This window comes from Phoenix dactylifera, chromosome 18 (assembly GCF_009389715.1).
Source record: "Phoenix dactylifera cultivar Barhee BC4 chromosome 18, palm_55x_up_171113_PBpolish2nd_filt_p, whole genome shotgun sequence".
Classification (NCBI taxonomy): domain Eukaryota; kingdom Viridiplantae; phylum Streptophyta; class Magnoliopsida; order Arecales; family Arecaceae; genus Phoenix; species Phoenix dactylifera.
This window is the reverse complement of record NC_052409.1, coordinates 9,365,330-9,381,119: the sequence shown is the minus strand read 5'-3', so window position 1 is coordinate 9,381,119 and position 15,790 is coordinate 9,365,330. Positions and strand designations below refer to the sequence as shown.

At 37.6% G+C, this 15,790-nt stretch overlaps 2 protein-coding genes across 4 annotated transcripts; both read left to right on the top strand.

Moving 5' to 3' along the window:
* Positions 1 to 2,027: 2,027 nt before the first annotated feature.
* On the top strand, positions 2,028 to 7,832 carry LOC103723710 (60S ribosomal protein L24-like). 2 transcript variants are annotated; one of them, XM_008814719.4, is made up of 5 exons: positions 2,028 to 2,183; positions 5,806 to 5,881; positions 6,195 to 6,296; positions 6,401 to 6,549; positions 7,414 to 7,832. In XM_008814719.4, the coding sequence occupies exons 1-5, from the start codon at positions 2,173 to 2,175 to the stop codon at positions 7,565 to 7,567; spliced, it is 492 nt and encodes a 163-aa protein (XP_008812941.1). In that variant the 5' UTR covers positions 2,028 to 2,172; the 3' UTR covers positions 7,568 to 7,832. The 2 variants fall into 2 exon arrangements, with proteins under 2 accessions (XP_008812941.1, XP_038971542.1); XM_039115614.1 differs by lacking the exon at positions 2,028 to 2,183 and adding an exon at positions 5,450 to 5,474.
* Positions 7,833 to 7,981: 149 nt separating this feature from the next.
* On the top strand, positions 7,982 to 15,790 carry LOC103723709 (60S ribosomal protein L24-like). Of its 2 annotated transcripts, XM_008814717.4 has the most exons (6): positions 7,982 to 9,975; positions 13,122 to 13,161; positions 13,550 to 13,651; positions 13,763 to 13,911; positions 14,790 to 14,989; positions 15,089 to 15,790. In XM_008814717.4, the coding sequence occupies exons 1-5, from the start codon at positions 9,965 to 9,967 to the stop codon at positions 14,941 to 14,943; spliced, it is 456 nt and encodes a 151-aa protein (XP_008812939.1). In that variant the 5' UTR covers positions 7,982 to 9,964; the 3' UTR covers positions 14,944 to 14,989; positions 15,089 to 15,790. The 2 variants fall into 2 exon arrangements, with proteins under 2 accessions (XP_008812939.1, XP_026656010.1); XM_026800209.2 differs by lacking the exon at positions 15,089 to 15,790 and having other exon boundaries at positions 14,659 to 14,932.

The following is a 15,790-nucleotide window of genomic DNA, read 5'->3' as shown; positions in this document are numbered from 1 at the left end:
TAAATAGTTTTGGGCATTGGCACTGCGTCCATTTTAGGTAGGAATCTAGAACTGAGCACATGATAAAGAGTTCTAGGGTCTGAATATTATACCTCCATATGCTCCTTCCACCAACAGCTTAGCCAGCCATTCTGGCTATGCTCAGTTCCCTACCTAAGTAAGGTTGGCTTACCGAGACTTTTCCCCGGCGCTTATGTCTCGGCCTATTACCCTTACTATAGATAGTTGCCTACAGATTACCGACCCGAGGTACTACCAGTAGCCTCCCTCTTGGGTTCGGGGCTAATGAACTGAGAATGCCAAACTTGGCTCTGATACCAAATTGGGGAGAACTTCTAAATAAACTCAGTTGCAGAAGAAGGAGGATGAAAACACATTGCTTCAGTTGATTGAAGTTTTAACATTTGTTGCGGAGGAAAAGGTGAATTTATTATTTCATCCTGTATAGTTGTCCATGTTTTCTGGAGAACCGCGATTTCTTGGTTTTTCTCATTTGCATAAAATTTTAAAAACCAAGGGGTAAAATATTCTATCTTTTGATAGTATTCTAATTCCTCATAATATTTATTTTTGTAATATACTAATTCTAATGGAGAAAATTTTCCCAAATACCATACTCTAAATAGTTTATTCCTTTCTGACTGAAACTCTTCATTGAGTTTTCTTCTTATATAACTTCCTTGGGTGTAATCCATTATATATGAAAACTCATTTCTGATCGAGTAGGGGATTCCTTACTCTTATAGATTCCATAAGGAATACTATTCTTACTTATATTTATTTCTTCTACTACATTTGTTTCATCAATTTTTGTTTTAGAAGTTGAAGGTCTTGTATACCCATATCTGAGTTTTGGTCTATAAGTCCCTCACGGATGCGGCCTAAACACCCTAACTCGCCATCCCGGCATCAACGGGTACAAATGGCCTTCCTACGGACCATCACTCAACTATGATATTAACCCAGCATGAGACTAGATTATAAGACATGTAAAATAACTAAAGTCTAATAATTATGGAAAAGCACATGATAAAGAGTTCTAGGGTCTGAATATTATACCTCCATATGCTCCTTCCACCAACAGCTTAGCCAGCCATTCTGGCTATGCTCAGTTCCCTACCTAAAATTTCATTCTTTTGGTTTTCATTTAAATATCCCTGCCACCATCCTTTTAACTGACCTATAAACCCTGCTATTATAAATTTAACAATTTCATGATCAGTGTTTCCATTTTGCTGGCAGATTGTTGAATACATCATTATTCTATGTATTACATCTAAGATTTGTTTATCAGACATTCCATCTATGTTCCATTCATAGATGTGTTTTCCAGAATAAGAATTCTGATATGGTTCTCTTTCTTCATGTAGTACATCTAATGGAGAAGGCCTTTTATAGTAATATTTTTCTAGTGGTCTAGGCTCATACTTAATAGGATTAACATTTAATTCATTCATTTGTTCTTCAAATTTTTCTAAGTCTAGAATATTTTCTTCTGATAATTCTTCATCTAAATTTATTTGAAGATTTTGTTCAATCATATTGCATAAGTCTTCCGAACTACTTTCATTTGTCTGTTCGCTACCAGGGTTAGTCCTAGAATTTCTATTGACTACTCCTATGTGAAATCCTTTTAGTCTTTCTTCAAGGACTTTGATAAATTCTGCATTTGGTTTTTGTAATTTAAAGTTTTTTACTTCTGGTGGAGGCTGAATAACCGGAGTCATTGGTTCCTTATTTTTCTCAGGATTTTCCTTTAATTTTTTTAGAATCTGGATGTCTCTTTCCATATTCTTTTGTATTTCATTTAATTTTTTCTCTAGCTGTAATAATTCTGTTCCTATGCAATGTAAGTATGCATTTGTATAATTTTGTGCTCTAATAAGAGTATTTAATTCTCTTATTGTAACATGTGAATGTTCCATCTTACTTAAGTTGGAATAAGCCATTGCTAAATCAACTGCTGGACTTATGTTTTTGGTCCACATTGGGCCAGATGACAATGGCCCGGCCCAAGAGTGGCCTCAGAGGCTCCGAATGAGAGAATGGCGTTTACGTAATTCTGAAAGTTGAGGAACTTGCAAGTCCCCATCTCTAGCTCTTATATCGTATCTAGGGTTTCTCGCTCATTAGGGTTCGGGTTGCTGGGAGAGAAGGCGAGACGCGGCAGCCATGGTTCTCAAGTATGTTTCTTGCATCGGCTTTCGGTTGATGATTTCTCCCATGTTTTCTCTCTTGATATCGGCGAACATCGCATAAAAATTTCGCTTTGTGCTGATATTTCCAAATTTTATGATGGATCTCGATTTGTGAGCTTTGTTTTGTAAAAGAATCATTTTTAAAACTTTTTTCTTTGCAAATGATTCGGTTCCAGTCAAATGTTCGAGTAAGTCACCTACTTTTGTTTGGGGTTGAGGTTTAGGTTAGATTATACGAGATCTTTCTTCTGTTATTGACCTATTTGAGTGTGGAATTTTAGTTGGATGCGATTTGGAGGTCTAGGGTATGGTTAGGAGCTCCATCGTTTGATTTTTAATTGCTGCACAGGCTCTCAATCTTGGCTCGACATTTATGTAGATCAGAAGTTGAAAGTTAAGAAATTTGTGTGGAATCATGGTCTAGCTTTTCAGATTGGTGTTTGATAGATGCAATAATTGGGACAAAGTTGGATGGTTAAAGTATTACTTTAATTAAAGTACTATTTTTATTAGAGTGTTGTTGAAGGTTTGCTTTAAGCTCTAGCATTTTATTGGTGCTTCGTATCCGAATCTGAACAGCCCATTTAGTAATCTTGATTACAAGGGCGATAAGGTTTGGTAAGGAGACTTCCTACCCAGCAGAAGTGCCATTCTTGAGCATAATGACCGAGCCAGTGTAATCTGTGGCTGTTGGGGAGCTAAATGGTGAATGGCTTCAAGAGATAGTGTATTATAATGTGTATGGTAATCTTGTAGGGGATGGTATATGGTTCTTCATCTTTGTTGAGGAGGTTGGTAATTTGCTGAGATGGTAGATTAGGGCTTATCTTTTTGAATAGTGAACAAAGTCTTAACTGAATTAGAATTCTCATTTTGGAACAGGAAGTTCAATAAAATCCTACTCGTATTTTCTTTTAATCCCATAAGTTTCACTCCACTTTGCATTTTTCTGCCTATATCTATGTGCAGATTTCATGCATGTGATGACTGTATCGCTATGTTAGCAGTCATGTAATGACGGCATAGTCTCATAGGGCATGAACTGTGTGTGTGTGCCAAGGTGGTCTGGCAGCTAGACATCCCACCATTCAGGCAAGTGAGTTTGGCATTTGCAACTAGGCTAGGAGTTATATTATATTTTTTTCTTTGAATTTGAAAGTAAGAAGATACTTCTCTGATAGAAAATACTTCCTAACCTTTAAAGCGCTCAGGAAAATGATAAATTAGCATGAATATCTCATATGAACAATTAATTTGGCCTCAAGGTATTCTGGAAAATGCCAAAATTGGACTGAGTTTCTGACCATATATGATCAAAACCGAATTGTTTCTGGTTTTGAGTTTCAGATGAACTTCATATCATGATCAGGTAACTGTCTGTGTCATTCTTTTTCTTTTCTTTTTCGTGTACTTGTAAAATTAGGTATCTAGTTGTAGGTTTTTAGAAGTTGGGCTGCAGGGTGTTGACTTCTTTCGTCCTTCATTTTTTCCCCAATTTGCCACCTTTATTATTGCAATAAAATTAGGGATGCTGGATCTCTCCTATCCTGATGAGAAAAAAAACTTGTAGATTTCTCTTTATCGGTTGCTAAGTGTTGCAACCCCAGAAAACATAATGCCAAAGAGATGGATAACTTGGTAAATTTTGCCCTGCAAGTCCTGATCTTTTTTTTTTGGTTAGGACGGGTGGATCATACCTGACGGGTACGGATACATCCAATAAAGTCAAAAAATAGGATACCTCGGAGTGCCAAGGGCAACTCCCCATCTCCAGTCCACAATGGTATCTCCGGAGTGACAAGCTACATAAGCAGCCACCCAATCCGCGGCACCATTGGTTTCACGGTATACATGCTTGGCCTGAAAGGCCCCTCCAACCCTCACCATAGCCCAAATGTCTCAGAGCAATGGATGGTCACAACGGTTACCCCTTGGACCCCCCCTGATCCAACTGATAGCGGTGGTTGAATCACCCTTCAAGATGATGGACCTGGCCTGTAAAACGCACCGGGCATGGCGAAGGCCCTCCCAAGCAGCTCTCAGCTCCGCACTTGGAACCGAAGTGTCAAATAACTGACTGCTCCCAGCAGTCACAACCCTGGTAGACGAGTTCCGAATAACAAAACCCACACCTCCCCTCGTGCCACCATCCAGGACTGACTCATCAAAGTTGACCTTGAGGAAGCTCAGGGGCGGGGGTTCCCTCTGATCATTTTTGATGAGGTGCATATCAAATTGCTCTTTCAAAGTTTTAGGATCCTTGCTAGAACCTCAACTTGATCTCAACCCTCACTAAATGTCCTAGGCAACTTTTTACAAGAGTGGCCTACCAGAGATGGGAAACTAGTTTTTGTGGAGCCAGTTCTGGCACATTTGTCGTATGGTGTCTGCTCACTGCAGGAAGGAAGTAGCCCTTAGAAATTCCCTGTTGTCAAAGGAGTCTCACAGAAGTAGGCACAGCTTAACATTATGAACTGTTCTCTGCAGTTAAAAACTGAAGTACACAAGGTTTAACATAATGAACTGTTCTCTGCAGTTAAAAATATCAAGCTGAGGTGCCAAATGAAAAAAAAAATGGTTCAATAGAAATGTTTAAGATGGAAAAATTAAATTATAAAGTGCCATTGTTGCTATTGCTAATCATCACTTTACTTCAAAATGATTTGTTATTCAGTTGGTCTTCTTTTAGATCTGTTACAACAGTGTTTTTCCCTACGTAAAGTGATCCAAGGTATGATACTTTTGATCTTATCTGTTTCTTTGGGGAGCTTTTATTGTTCTATCCTGAGCAATTCTATGCACACTCACTGTTTTGCCACCCACACATGCATGCACTTGTGTAATGCATTGACGCGGCAGCATGTGATTGGAAAAAAAAAACTATTTTAACATGGCTTGCTGGATTTCAAATCCATTGTCAATCATTCCCTACTTGAATAGTGCATAATAGTGTGTGGACATATGATTTCTCTTTTATCTTACACCCTAATAGCAGGAAACTTCTATTTTGGGGTGTGTCAGCTGTGCTGGAATCTCTTAGGAAACTAAATCCTGGACCCTTTTCTCAAGCACTTCCAATTCTAAATGTTTTCTGAGAGATTGCTTCCTCTGTTCCCTCTATTGTTCCATTTAACTAAGATTTTTGCACAACATTTGCAAAGATAATATTAGTTTTGAAGCTGGTAGCATATGTTACTGATGGAACATGCTTTGTAGGCTTAGTCTTCATGTGGACTAGTCTTCATATCAGTCGGCAGATGCTTGTTTCCAGTTAATGTAAAATTTTCTTAACTCCAATAATGCTTTTTATGCCCCTCTTTACTATTGTAATATCAGTACAACCATCAGGCCTTCAAGCCTTGTTGCATCTATTTGTTATCAGCTTTATGAATCCTTATCTAGCAAAACATTCCTATCTAGAGGTAGCCGTTTTTATTCATACTTTAGATTTAGTTTTTGTTAATAACTGATTATGCTTCTTACCCTTCATATTATAGATAACTATGAAGGACAGAATTGAAAAAGCTCCAAAATGAAGAGTCATGACAGAACTATGATTTTTGCCTGGTCTTGTCCTCATGGTTGTCAATATTTGAATCCTTTTCAGGACTGAACTTTGCCGCTTCAGTGGTGCCAAGATATACCCTGGTAAGGGTATCAGATTTGTCCGTTCAGATTCTCAGGTAATAAAAGTTGCAGTAGTGTTGCTTTGTTTGATATTTGAAATGGTTGTTGGTGCATCTTTCTGTTGTACAAGTGTAAAATGTTCTGCCTCTGTCTAACTGGTCCAATGGTAGATATACTCCAGTCCTATTAATGGAGGTCGAGTTCACATGCCTCAGTGTATTTATTGGGATTTGTTCTATAACTTGCAGAGGGGAAAACAAACTGGAGCAACGGTTAACTTTCATTATAATATAAAATTGGTTTTTGTTTTTATAAGCCTTTACAAACCAAGTATCTTTTTTGCCAAAACACCTTTGCTGGTTGTTGTAGGTCTTCCTTTTTGCGAATTCAAAATGCAAGAGGTACTTCCACAACCGACTCAAGCCTTCGAAGCTTACCTGGACTGCAATGTACAGGAAGCAACATAAGAAGGTAATCATTCCCCTCTGTGGTGCATGTGTATTTGTGAATCATTCTGGATGCTGCATGCTGCTATAGCTGGTCATTGGCATATGTATCTCTGCTTTCGATACCAGGATATCCATGCTGAAACTGTGAAGAAGAGGCGCCGAACTACCAAGAAACCTTACTCTAGATCAATTGTTGGTGCTACTTTGGAGGTGATTCAGAAGAAAAGAACTGAGAAGGCGGAAGTACGGGATGCTGCTAGGGAAGCTGCCCTTCGGTATGTTGTTTCTCTTTCCTAATCCTTCCCTCTGGCTTCATTACTCATTATCTGGTGTTAACGATTTATACTCTTCAGGTGGGAATTTTGACTTTTGGTTTCTAGATTGACATCATGGCTAATTGGGCATTCTGTGAACATTTGATTCTGTCTATTCGACATTTTTAAACATAATTATTCATAATGAATGCTTGACTTTTAGAACTCTTTTCAATTGCTTGCTGATTCTTGTGGGAAAAAAATATCGTGCTCACCCAGTCGTAACATGTTTCCACATTGCAAAATTACTTGGCATGTCAAGACACTCAGGGATGCATTGTGCAGTAAATATTAGCAAGTTTTGACAGTGCAAACACGGAGACATTATTATCATAAAACTACAATTTGAAAGTCTTTATTTACTAGAATGTGGTCAAGGAATTAATCTGAACTTTTATATTATATTTTACAGTTACTTTTTTTGCTTCATGTTGTGTAATTCTACTGGCAAGAATCTTGAACTTCCAAATTACTATGTACATTGGAAGTGTTGTTAATTGTTTATATTCATACATTCGCTTTTGAAGCATGTTAAAATATTAATTTGTTGAAATAATATGAAAGTCTGATAATATAAAAGAAAAGGTTGGATCAAGAATGATTGACCAGCTTCGTACCGAGTCCATCATGTAGGCAACTGCTTGAGGGCTATCAATTCAAATATTGATTCAACTAACGTTTTGTCAGGGTAGGGACCATCCCTTCAAGTATTGGATTTCTCTTCCTATTTGTTGCTTTGTCTTGTGTTTGACTATAATTTTCATAGCACACCTAACTATTCTACATTTACTTCATTTAAGAAACTCGAGTTTGTGATTCATGCAGCGAAATCAAGGAGAGGATTAAGAAAACCAAGGATGAGAAGAAGGCGAAGAAGGCAGAAGTGCTGGCAAAGACACAGAAAACTCAGGTCAAGAGCTTGCCCAAGGGGCCAGCACCAAAAGGCCCTAAGCTTGGAGGTGGTGGTGGAAGGCGCTGAACACCTGATATCACCAGTGGAAGAAAGACAATAGGACATTGAGTAAAACATGTTTCATTTACTTTTGTTCAAGTACTTCAATCATGTTCAGTTTGTGCTGGTACTCACATAGTGTGACCCTTACTATGGTTGTAGCCCCCAGCAGCTCTCCTTAGCTACCCTGATGCTGCTTATATTCTACTACTTGGTTTATGAACTTGGGTATATTGTTTTGTTTTAGGTGGTATGCCTTTATCTAAATGGTCATTTAACCAGTTACGGTTCAGGCGATTGATTCGGGTCTGAGAAGGGGTGGGTTGGAGATAAATCTAATCTTTTTCTTTTTTATGTATTGCATAAAGTGGCTGTTCTAGGATTTGAACCCATGCAGTGGCCTCTTCTTATCATTGCGTCAAGCAATGGTCCTGCGGTAATGCTTGGACCTTTATTTATTCAAACTATGGTTTTTATCATACCGCAGGACGCTCAGGTGATGCCCCTGGAACTATGGTTTTTGATGCACATAACCCTGGTTATGGTTTATGTTCTATCTTTTTCTTGTTAATCATAGGTTGATTAGATCCATTAAATTAAAGAAAATATGACAGGTTGCAGAACATACCAAAGTCAAAAATAGGCCAATGGGGGAGATATAGAAATATAGAACTTGGTTTGTCTTTGTTTCAGAGATGCTCCATTAATGTGGCAAGCTTTTTCTCGAGGATTGATGTAAAGGTTTTAGAAGAAGATTGGAGTTACAAATGTTTTTTGGTTTGATGTAGTTATAGGCTACTGCTTCTTTGGTTTAGTAATTTTCTGGTAAAGGGCTGGGATGAGTGATGTTACAAACTCCGAGGATGATTCAACCTAAGAAGCTTCGAAGGGATTGGTAGGTTAGATTTATACCCTACGTTATGACGCTTGGTTTAGAATGCTGGCAATTGATATCAGATATCAGAAGGCAGAGAGGGAGGCTCCTTCCAATGCATGGGAGGGCAGGGGCTATTGGAGGTCCGCTAGCTATCAGTGGCAACTCATGAGCGCAAATGGTTTGCTTTAAGTAGGTTTGGATTTGATATAATTAGGTCATAAATAGATTAATTCGTCTAAATTTATTTCTTAAATGAGTTGGTTTCAGATTTAAATTTTTGATCTGCTTAATTCATTTTGGCCTATTTAATAATTGTGATAGGCTATAATCCGACCTGTTTAATCTATTTTAAATCTGCTTAATCATCTGTTTAATCTGTTTAAATTCATATATCTCGTTTAAAATTCATTTTATCTGTTTAACCTGTTTAATAAATAAGTTATGCGATTCGGATCATATTATCTATTTAATAAATATGTCGGATTTAGATTTGAAATTTTGATAGGTCGGATTTGGATTGATGAATTTTTGATCCAATCCATATCCAATCCGATCCGTATCTGACCCGATCCGATCTGATTGCCACTAGCAACCTAGTACTAGATTCCTGAGATCAGCAAGAAAATATTGAGCCGAACAAAACATGGTATTGCTTTGGAAAATGATCATTTGCAACCCAACCTGAAGTAACTATGCTCCAACCAGCATCTTAGGCCGAGTCGGTTTTCACACAAGCTAGCCCATACTAGGCCCCTTTCAAACGCTCTTAAAACTATAATGGCTCTTGGCCGGAGAGCTTTAATCCTCTAGTCCTCGAGTTGCAGTTCATACAAGTTCCATTTATAGTGGCCTGGGCCAAACAAAACCTACGGATTGTTTTGAAATGAGAGTTTTCTTTTGTAGCTGATTGTGTTCACCCTGACTCATTTTGGAATGAAAATAGGAATAAATAACTTCCATTCCAACCGTTTAGTTAAAAGGAGTTTTATTCCTATTCCAATTCTAAAATGAAATGGACATGCAAAATAGGAATGCCCCAACCACTAAAACTTAATTCCGACTCTTCTCTAATATTCAAATTTCATTCCGATTCTGATTCTAATCACGAATCAAATGTGTGGGGCATACGAGCAATCCGATTTTTGTTTCAATCCCCATTCTGATTTCGAATTGGATCGCGCCAACCAAATGTAAGTGATGCAACCCTAGGAGTTCTCTTCTTAAAACAGGACCGGTGAATGGATAAGATGTCTATAGTAGTTCTTTTAAATAAATCACATGCATTTTACCTATAAAAGGTACTTAATTATAATAATGTAACTTCCCTTAATTATAATAAGGTACTTACCCCTCCAAAGCAACCAGAAAAAAAAAAAGAAGATCATGGGCCGTATTGGGCCAGATAAGTGGCCCAGATGAAGACTGGGCACAGGCACCGATTGATAGAATGGTATTTAACGTAATTTTGGATATATGGCAAGCCCCCATTCTGAACCCTTAAATCGTATCTAGGACTACTGCTAATAGAAAGGAGGCGACCCACGGCTATGGTTCTCAAGTACGTTTAATCTGTATTGTCTTTGGATCGAATGTTTCTCTTATATATTCTCTCTCGAGATCGAGAAACATCGCATAAAAATTTCTTCTCGTGTGGTTTTTCACAAATTCTACGATAGATCTCGGTTTCTGAGCTTTATTTTCAAAAGAGAAAAAACACTTTTTTTTTTTTAATTTTTTCCTTCGCAGATAATTCGGCTACACTCAAATGTTCGAGTAAAGCAATTACTTTTGTCTGGGGGTAAAGTTTAGGTTAGATTAGACAAGATCTTACGTTTGAGTACGTCAAAAGTTGAAAGTTGAGAAATTTGAGTGGAATCATGGCCGAGCTTTTCAGCTAGGCGTTTGATTGACGCAATAATTGGGGCAAAGATTGATGGTTAGAGTATTACTTTAATTAAAGTATTATTATGTCTGAGTGTTGTTAAGCGTTTGTTTTAAGCTCCAGCATCTATTTGATGCCTCATATCTGCATCTGAAAAGCCCATTTTGGTAATCTCTATTACAAGGGCGATAAGGTTTGTTAAGGAGTTTTCCTGTTCAGCAGAAGTGCCACTCTTGGTGGAGCATAATTGACATTGTGAGTATAATCTAAGGGTCCTGGGGATCTAAGTGGTGAATGGGATCAAGTGATAGTGCATTGTTATGAGTATGGGAATCTTATCAGGGATGGTATATGGTTCTTCATCCTTGTTGAGGAGGTTGGCTTGATCTAGATGGAATTTGCTGAGATGGTAGATTAGGGCTCAAAGCAATCGAGTATTTTTTTTGAATAGAGAACAAATTCTGTAACGATTAAGAGTTCTTATTTATGTAACAAGAAGTTCAATAATATCCCACTCTTTTTTTTCCGAAGACTTTACCCCATGAGTTTCACTTGACTTCGCCTTTTTCTGCCTAAATCTATGGGCAGATTTCATGAATGTGATGAGCGTATCTTTATACTGGCAGCTATATAATAATTCCATGATAGAGCATGAGCTGTGTATGCTGAGTTGGTCTGACAATTAGACACCCTTCTCTTCAAGCAAGTCATTTTGGCCCTTTCGAAATTAGGCTAGGGGTTACATTATGTGATTCTTTAAATAAAAAAGGGTGTCTCAGTGCACGAGACTCCCTCTACTATAGAGTATGGGAAGGATTAGATGTAAAGAGCCTTACCTCTGCATGCAGAGAGGTTGTTTTCATGTTTTGAACCTATAGCACTCATGTCGCATGTGGCTGCACCAAGACCTGCCCTCTTAAATAAAACAAGGATGAATTTGGAACTACAATGATAGAAAATGCTTCCTAACCTTTAAAGTACTAAAGAAAATAATGTGTTAGCATGAATATCTCGTATGAACAATTAATTTGGCCCGATAAGTATTTTGGCAAATGCCGAAACTGGATTGAGTTTCTGATCAGATATGACCAAAACCGAATTGTTTCTGGCTTAGATTTTCAGATGAACCTCAAACCATGATTGGAACTTTGCATTGTCATTTTTCCTTTTCTTTTTTGCGTACTTGTAGGAATAGGTTTCCAATTGTAGGGAAGTTGGGCTTGTGGGTGTTGACTTCTGTTCATCCTTCATTTTTCTCGTATGCCCCCTTTATTATTGCAATAAAATCTTGGGTTCTGGATCTCTCCTATCCTCACAAGAAATAACTTGTAGATTTCCCTTTACCGGTTGCTAAGTGCAGCAACACCAGAAAAATGCACTTAATTATCAATTGACATAAAATTGTTTTAGGATAAACATAATGTGAAAGTGATGGATAACATGGTAAATTTTGTCCTGCAAATCCTGCTCATTTTTAATGAGATACATATCTAAATGTTCTCTTTCAAAGTTTAGGATCCTTACCAGAACCTCAACTTGATCTCAGCCCTTATTAAATGTCCAGGCAACTTGTCACAAGAGTGGCCTACCATAGAACTTGGGAAACTAGTTATTTGGAGCCTGTTCTGACACATTTGTCATTTGGTGTCTGCTCATTGCAAACAGGAAGTAACCCTTAGAAATTCCCTGTTTTCGGACGAGTCTCGCTGAAGTAAGCAAGGTTTAACATTATGTACTGTTCTCTGCAGTAAAGAATATCGAGCTGAGGAGCCAGATGGAAGAAAAACTGGTTCGTTAAAAATGTTTAAAATGAAAAAAATAAATCATCAACTGCTGTTGTTGCTGTAGTTAATCATCAGGTTACTTCAAAATGATCTGCTATTCGATTGATGTCATTTAGATCTGTTACAACAGTTTTTGTCCAACATAAAGTGATCCAATGCATGATATTTTTTAGTTTGTCTGTTTCTTTGGGGAACTTTTGTCATTCTATTCTCTGGAGCTCTATGCCCATGCACTGTTTTCCATACACACACTCGTGTAATGCATCGACATGTCAGCATGTGATTGGACAAAAAATGAAATCATTCTAATATGCTTGTTGGGTTTTGAATCTCAAATTCATTTTCTATTGAAAATGAAATTATTTTATTATCCTTGTTGGGTTTCGAATCGCAAATTCATTTTCAGTCATGTTGTACCTTGTTAGTGCATTAGTAGTGTATGGGGGTAGGATCACTCTTTTATCTTATACCTAAATAGCAGGTAGCTTCCATTTCGGGGTGCAGCAGCTGCTTTGGAATCTCTTAGAAAATTAATTCCTGTACCATTTTATTAGGCCCTTGCAATTCTATTTCTTTTTCTTTTTTTTTTTCTTTTTTTTTTTCTTTTTTTTTTTTGTACAACATGAACAGGAGTATTGTTAGTTTTGGAGTTGGCAGCATGCGTTACTGATGGAACATGCTTTGTGGGCTTAGTCTTCATATCTATCAATTTTCAGATGTTTTATAGTAAATTTAAGTTTCCTTTACTCCGACAATGCCTTTTATGGCCCCCCTTTTGCTATCTTATTATAACTATAACATGTTGCAATTATTTGGTGGCAGCTTTATGGATCATCATCTGCCAATCATTTCTATCTAGAGCTACCTCTGATGTTATTCAAGCTTTAGAGTCAATTTTTGTTAATAATTGAATTCTCATATTATGGAAAACAATGAAGCAGAATATTGAAAAGTCTCTAAAAAGAGGGATATATGATAGTAATATGGATTTTTGCTTGGTACTATCCTTATGGTTGTCAATATTTGAATCCTTTTCAGGACTGAACTTTGCCGCTTCAGTGGTGCCAAGATATCCCTGGTAAGGGTATCAGATTTGTCCGTTCAGATTCTCAGCTAAATAAAATAAAAATTGCAAAACTGTTTCATTACTTGAAATTCCAGCTGGCTGTTGGTGCATCTTTCTATTCTACAAGTATGAAATGTTCTGCCTCTGGCTAACCGGTCCGGTGGTAGATATACTCCACTCCTATTAATGAGGGTTGAGTTCATATGCGTTGGTGTATATGTTGCAGTTTGTTATATAACTTTCAGAGGGAAAAGGAAAAAAGTTGGGGTGTATGGTTGTTAACCTTCATTATAATACAAAATTGGCTTCTGTTCTTATAAGCCTTTAAAAAAATACCAGGCCGAGTTCTCCTTCTTTATTTTCTAGCTTATCGACAAAACACCTTTGCTGGTTGTTGTAGGTCTTCCTTTTTGCCAATTCAAAATGCAAGAGGTACTTTCACAGCCGACTCAAGCCTTCGAAGCTTGCTTGGACTGCAATGTACAGGAAGCAACATAAGAAGGTAATCATCCCCCTATGCGGTCCACCGTTCACATGTATTTGTGAAACATTCTGGATACCACATGCTTCTATAGCTGGTTGTTGGCATATTTATCTCTGCTTTCTCTACCAGGATGTCCATGCTGAAACTGTGAAAAAGAGGCGCCGAACTACCAAGAAACCTTACTCCAGATCAATCGTCGGTGCTACTTTAGAGGTGATTCAGAAGAGAAGAACCGAGAAGGCAGAAGTACGGGATGCTGCCAGGGAAGCTGCCCTTCGGTATGTTGTTTCTTTTTTTTAATCCTTCTTCATTACTCATTATCTTGTGTCAAAAATATTGATCCTTCGGGCGGGAAGTTTGACTTTTTGGCTGTAGATTGACATCATGACTGACTGGGCATTCTGTTGACATCTGATTCTGTCTATTTGATATCTTCAAACATAGTTATTCACAGTAAATGCTTGACTTTCAAACTCTTCATTTGCATTTTTATTCTTGTTTGGAAAAAAGATTATCATGCTCAATGTGTCATATCATGCTTCATCGTTGCAAAATTGCTTATCATGTCAAGTCCTGCAGCATATATTATCAAGTTTGACAGTCTAAGCTTGAAGAAATACTGTTATGAAACAATAATTTGAAATGATCTTCATGAACTAGGACATGGGCGAGGAATTTATGTTCAGACTTATAGTTATATTTTCTTATCAAAAAAAAACTTTTATGTTATATACTTATATGTTACAATTATTTTTATGTACCATATTTTGTAATTCTACCAACAAGAATCATAAATTTACAAAACATATGTGTCTAGAAAGTGTTGGTGATTATGCTTACATTCACACCTATGCTTCAAGGCATGTCAAATGTCAAGTTGTTAAAATCATATGGATGTTTGGTGATATAAATGGGAAAGTTGGATCAAGAGTGGTTAGCTGGCTTTGTACTTTATCCATCACCCAGGCAACTGCTTTGGGGCTTTGTTTGGCAACTATGGTATTGAATCAACCAACTCTTTGCAGGGAGGGGGACCATCAATTCAATGTGGATACTCTTCCTATTTATTGCTTTATCCAGTTATTTGACCACAATCTCCAAAGCAGACCTAACTATGTTGACTTCGTTTGAAAAAATATCGTTGTAATTAATACAGTGAAATCAAAGAGAGAATTAAGAAAACCAAGGATGAGAAGAAGGTGAAGAAAGCAGAAACTTTGGCAAAGACGCAGAAAACTCAGACTAAGAGCATGCCCAAGGGGCCAGCACCAGAAGGCCCCAAGCTTGGAGGTGGTGGGGGAAAGCGCTGATTACCTAATATTTCTCTAGTGGAAGGAAAATAGGACAGTAGATTTAGTAAGCATGTTTCACTTTGTTTTTGAGTATTCAGAGATTTACGTGCTCATTTTCTGCTTGTATTTACATCTTTATTTTGACTGTTCTATGGTTTTGTAGCCCCCAACTGGAAACTTCAAGGCAATTTTGGTTAGCCACACTGACGCTCTGCTGTTCTGCTACTAGTTTGTCAACTTGGTTATATTATTTTGTTTTCGGTGGTACGACATTATCAGAGACATGCTTAATGCTAGGGGGAACTACTTTCTATCCCAAAGGAGACAGGATTGAAACCCAAGTTATTGGATGCGGCAGCCCTATGATTTTATTAACTGCACTAGTTGGGTTCTACTATTCCTGAAGATTTTCAACCATGGTCTTTATGATATCGCAGGATGATCAGGTGATGCCTCTGGAACAGGTGGTTCTGAAGGCATTTCTGTACTTGATCCTGAGGGATAATCCAAATATACATTGAATAATTTTCAGGCAATTGCATAAATCTAGGTTTTTCAGGATGGACTGAAATTAGCTGATACTATGTAGCAAGGCATGCCATATTGTACTAAACCGGATTGTAGGGAGCGCACCATACCGGTATCAAATTGGTACGCGGTATTGTGGTATGAGGGGCGTATCGATATTTGGTACACTGAATTAATTTTCATACTGAACGTACCGATACCGTAGCAGGGTGGCATCAATATGAGGTCTGGCATCGAGATGCCGTATTTTGCTATGTAGATTCTAAAAGTTGAAACATCGTGTACAAGATGCCAATTTTAGGCCAATTATGGTATGAAACTTGGACAATTGCCAATA

Bases quoted from the DNA above. Each gene is read 5' to 3' on its own strand.
- LOC103723709 (XM_008814717.4), top strand. The intron at 13,162-13,549 runs GTAAGGGTATCA...TGGTTGTTGTAG, and splicing joins GTGGTGCCAAGATATCCCTG to GTCTTCCTTTTTGCCAATTC. The intron at 13,912-14,789 runs GTATGTTGTTTC...TAATTAATACAG, and splicing joins GCCAGGGAAGCTGCCCTTCG to TGAAATCAAAGAGAGAATTA.
- LOC103723710 (XM_008814719.4), top strand. The intron at 5,882-6,194 runs GTAATAAAAGTT...TGGTTGTTGTAG, and splicing joins TTGTCCGTTCAGATTCTCAG to GTCTTCCTTTTTGCGAATTC. The intron at 6,297-6,400 runs GTAATCATTCCC...TTTCGATACCAG, and splicing joins ACAGGAAGCAACATAAGAAG to GATATCCATGCTGAAACTGT.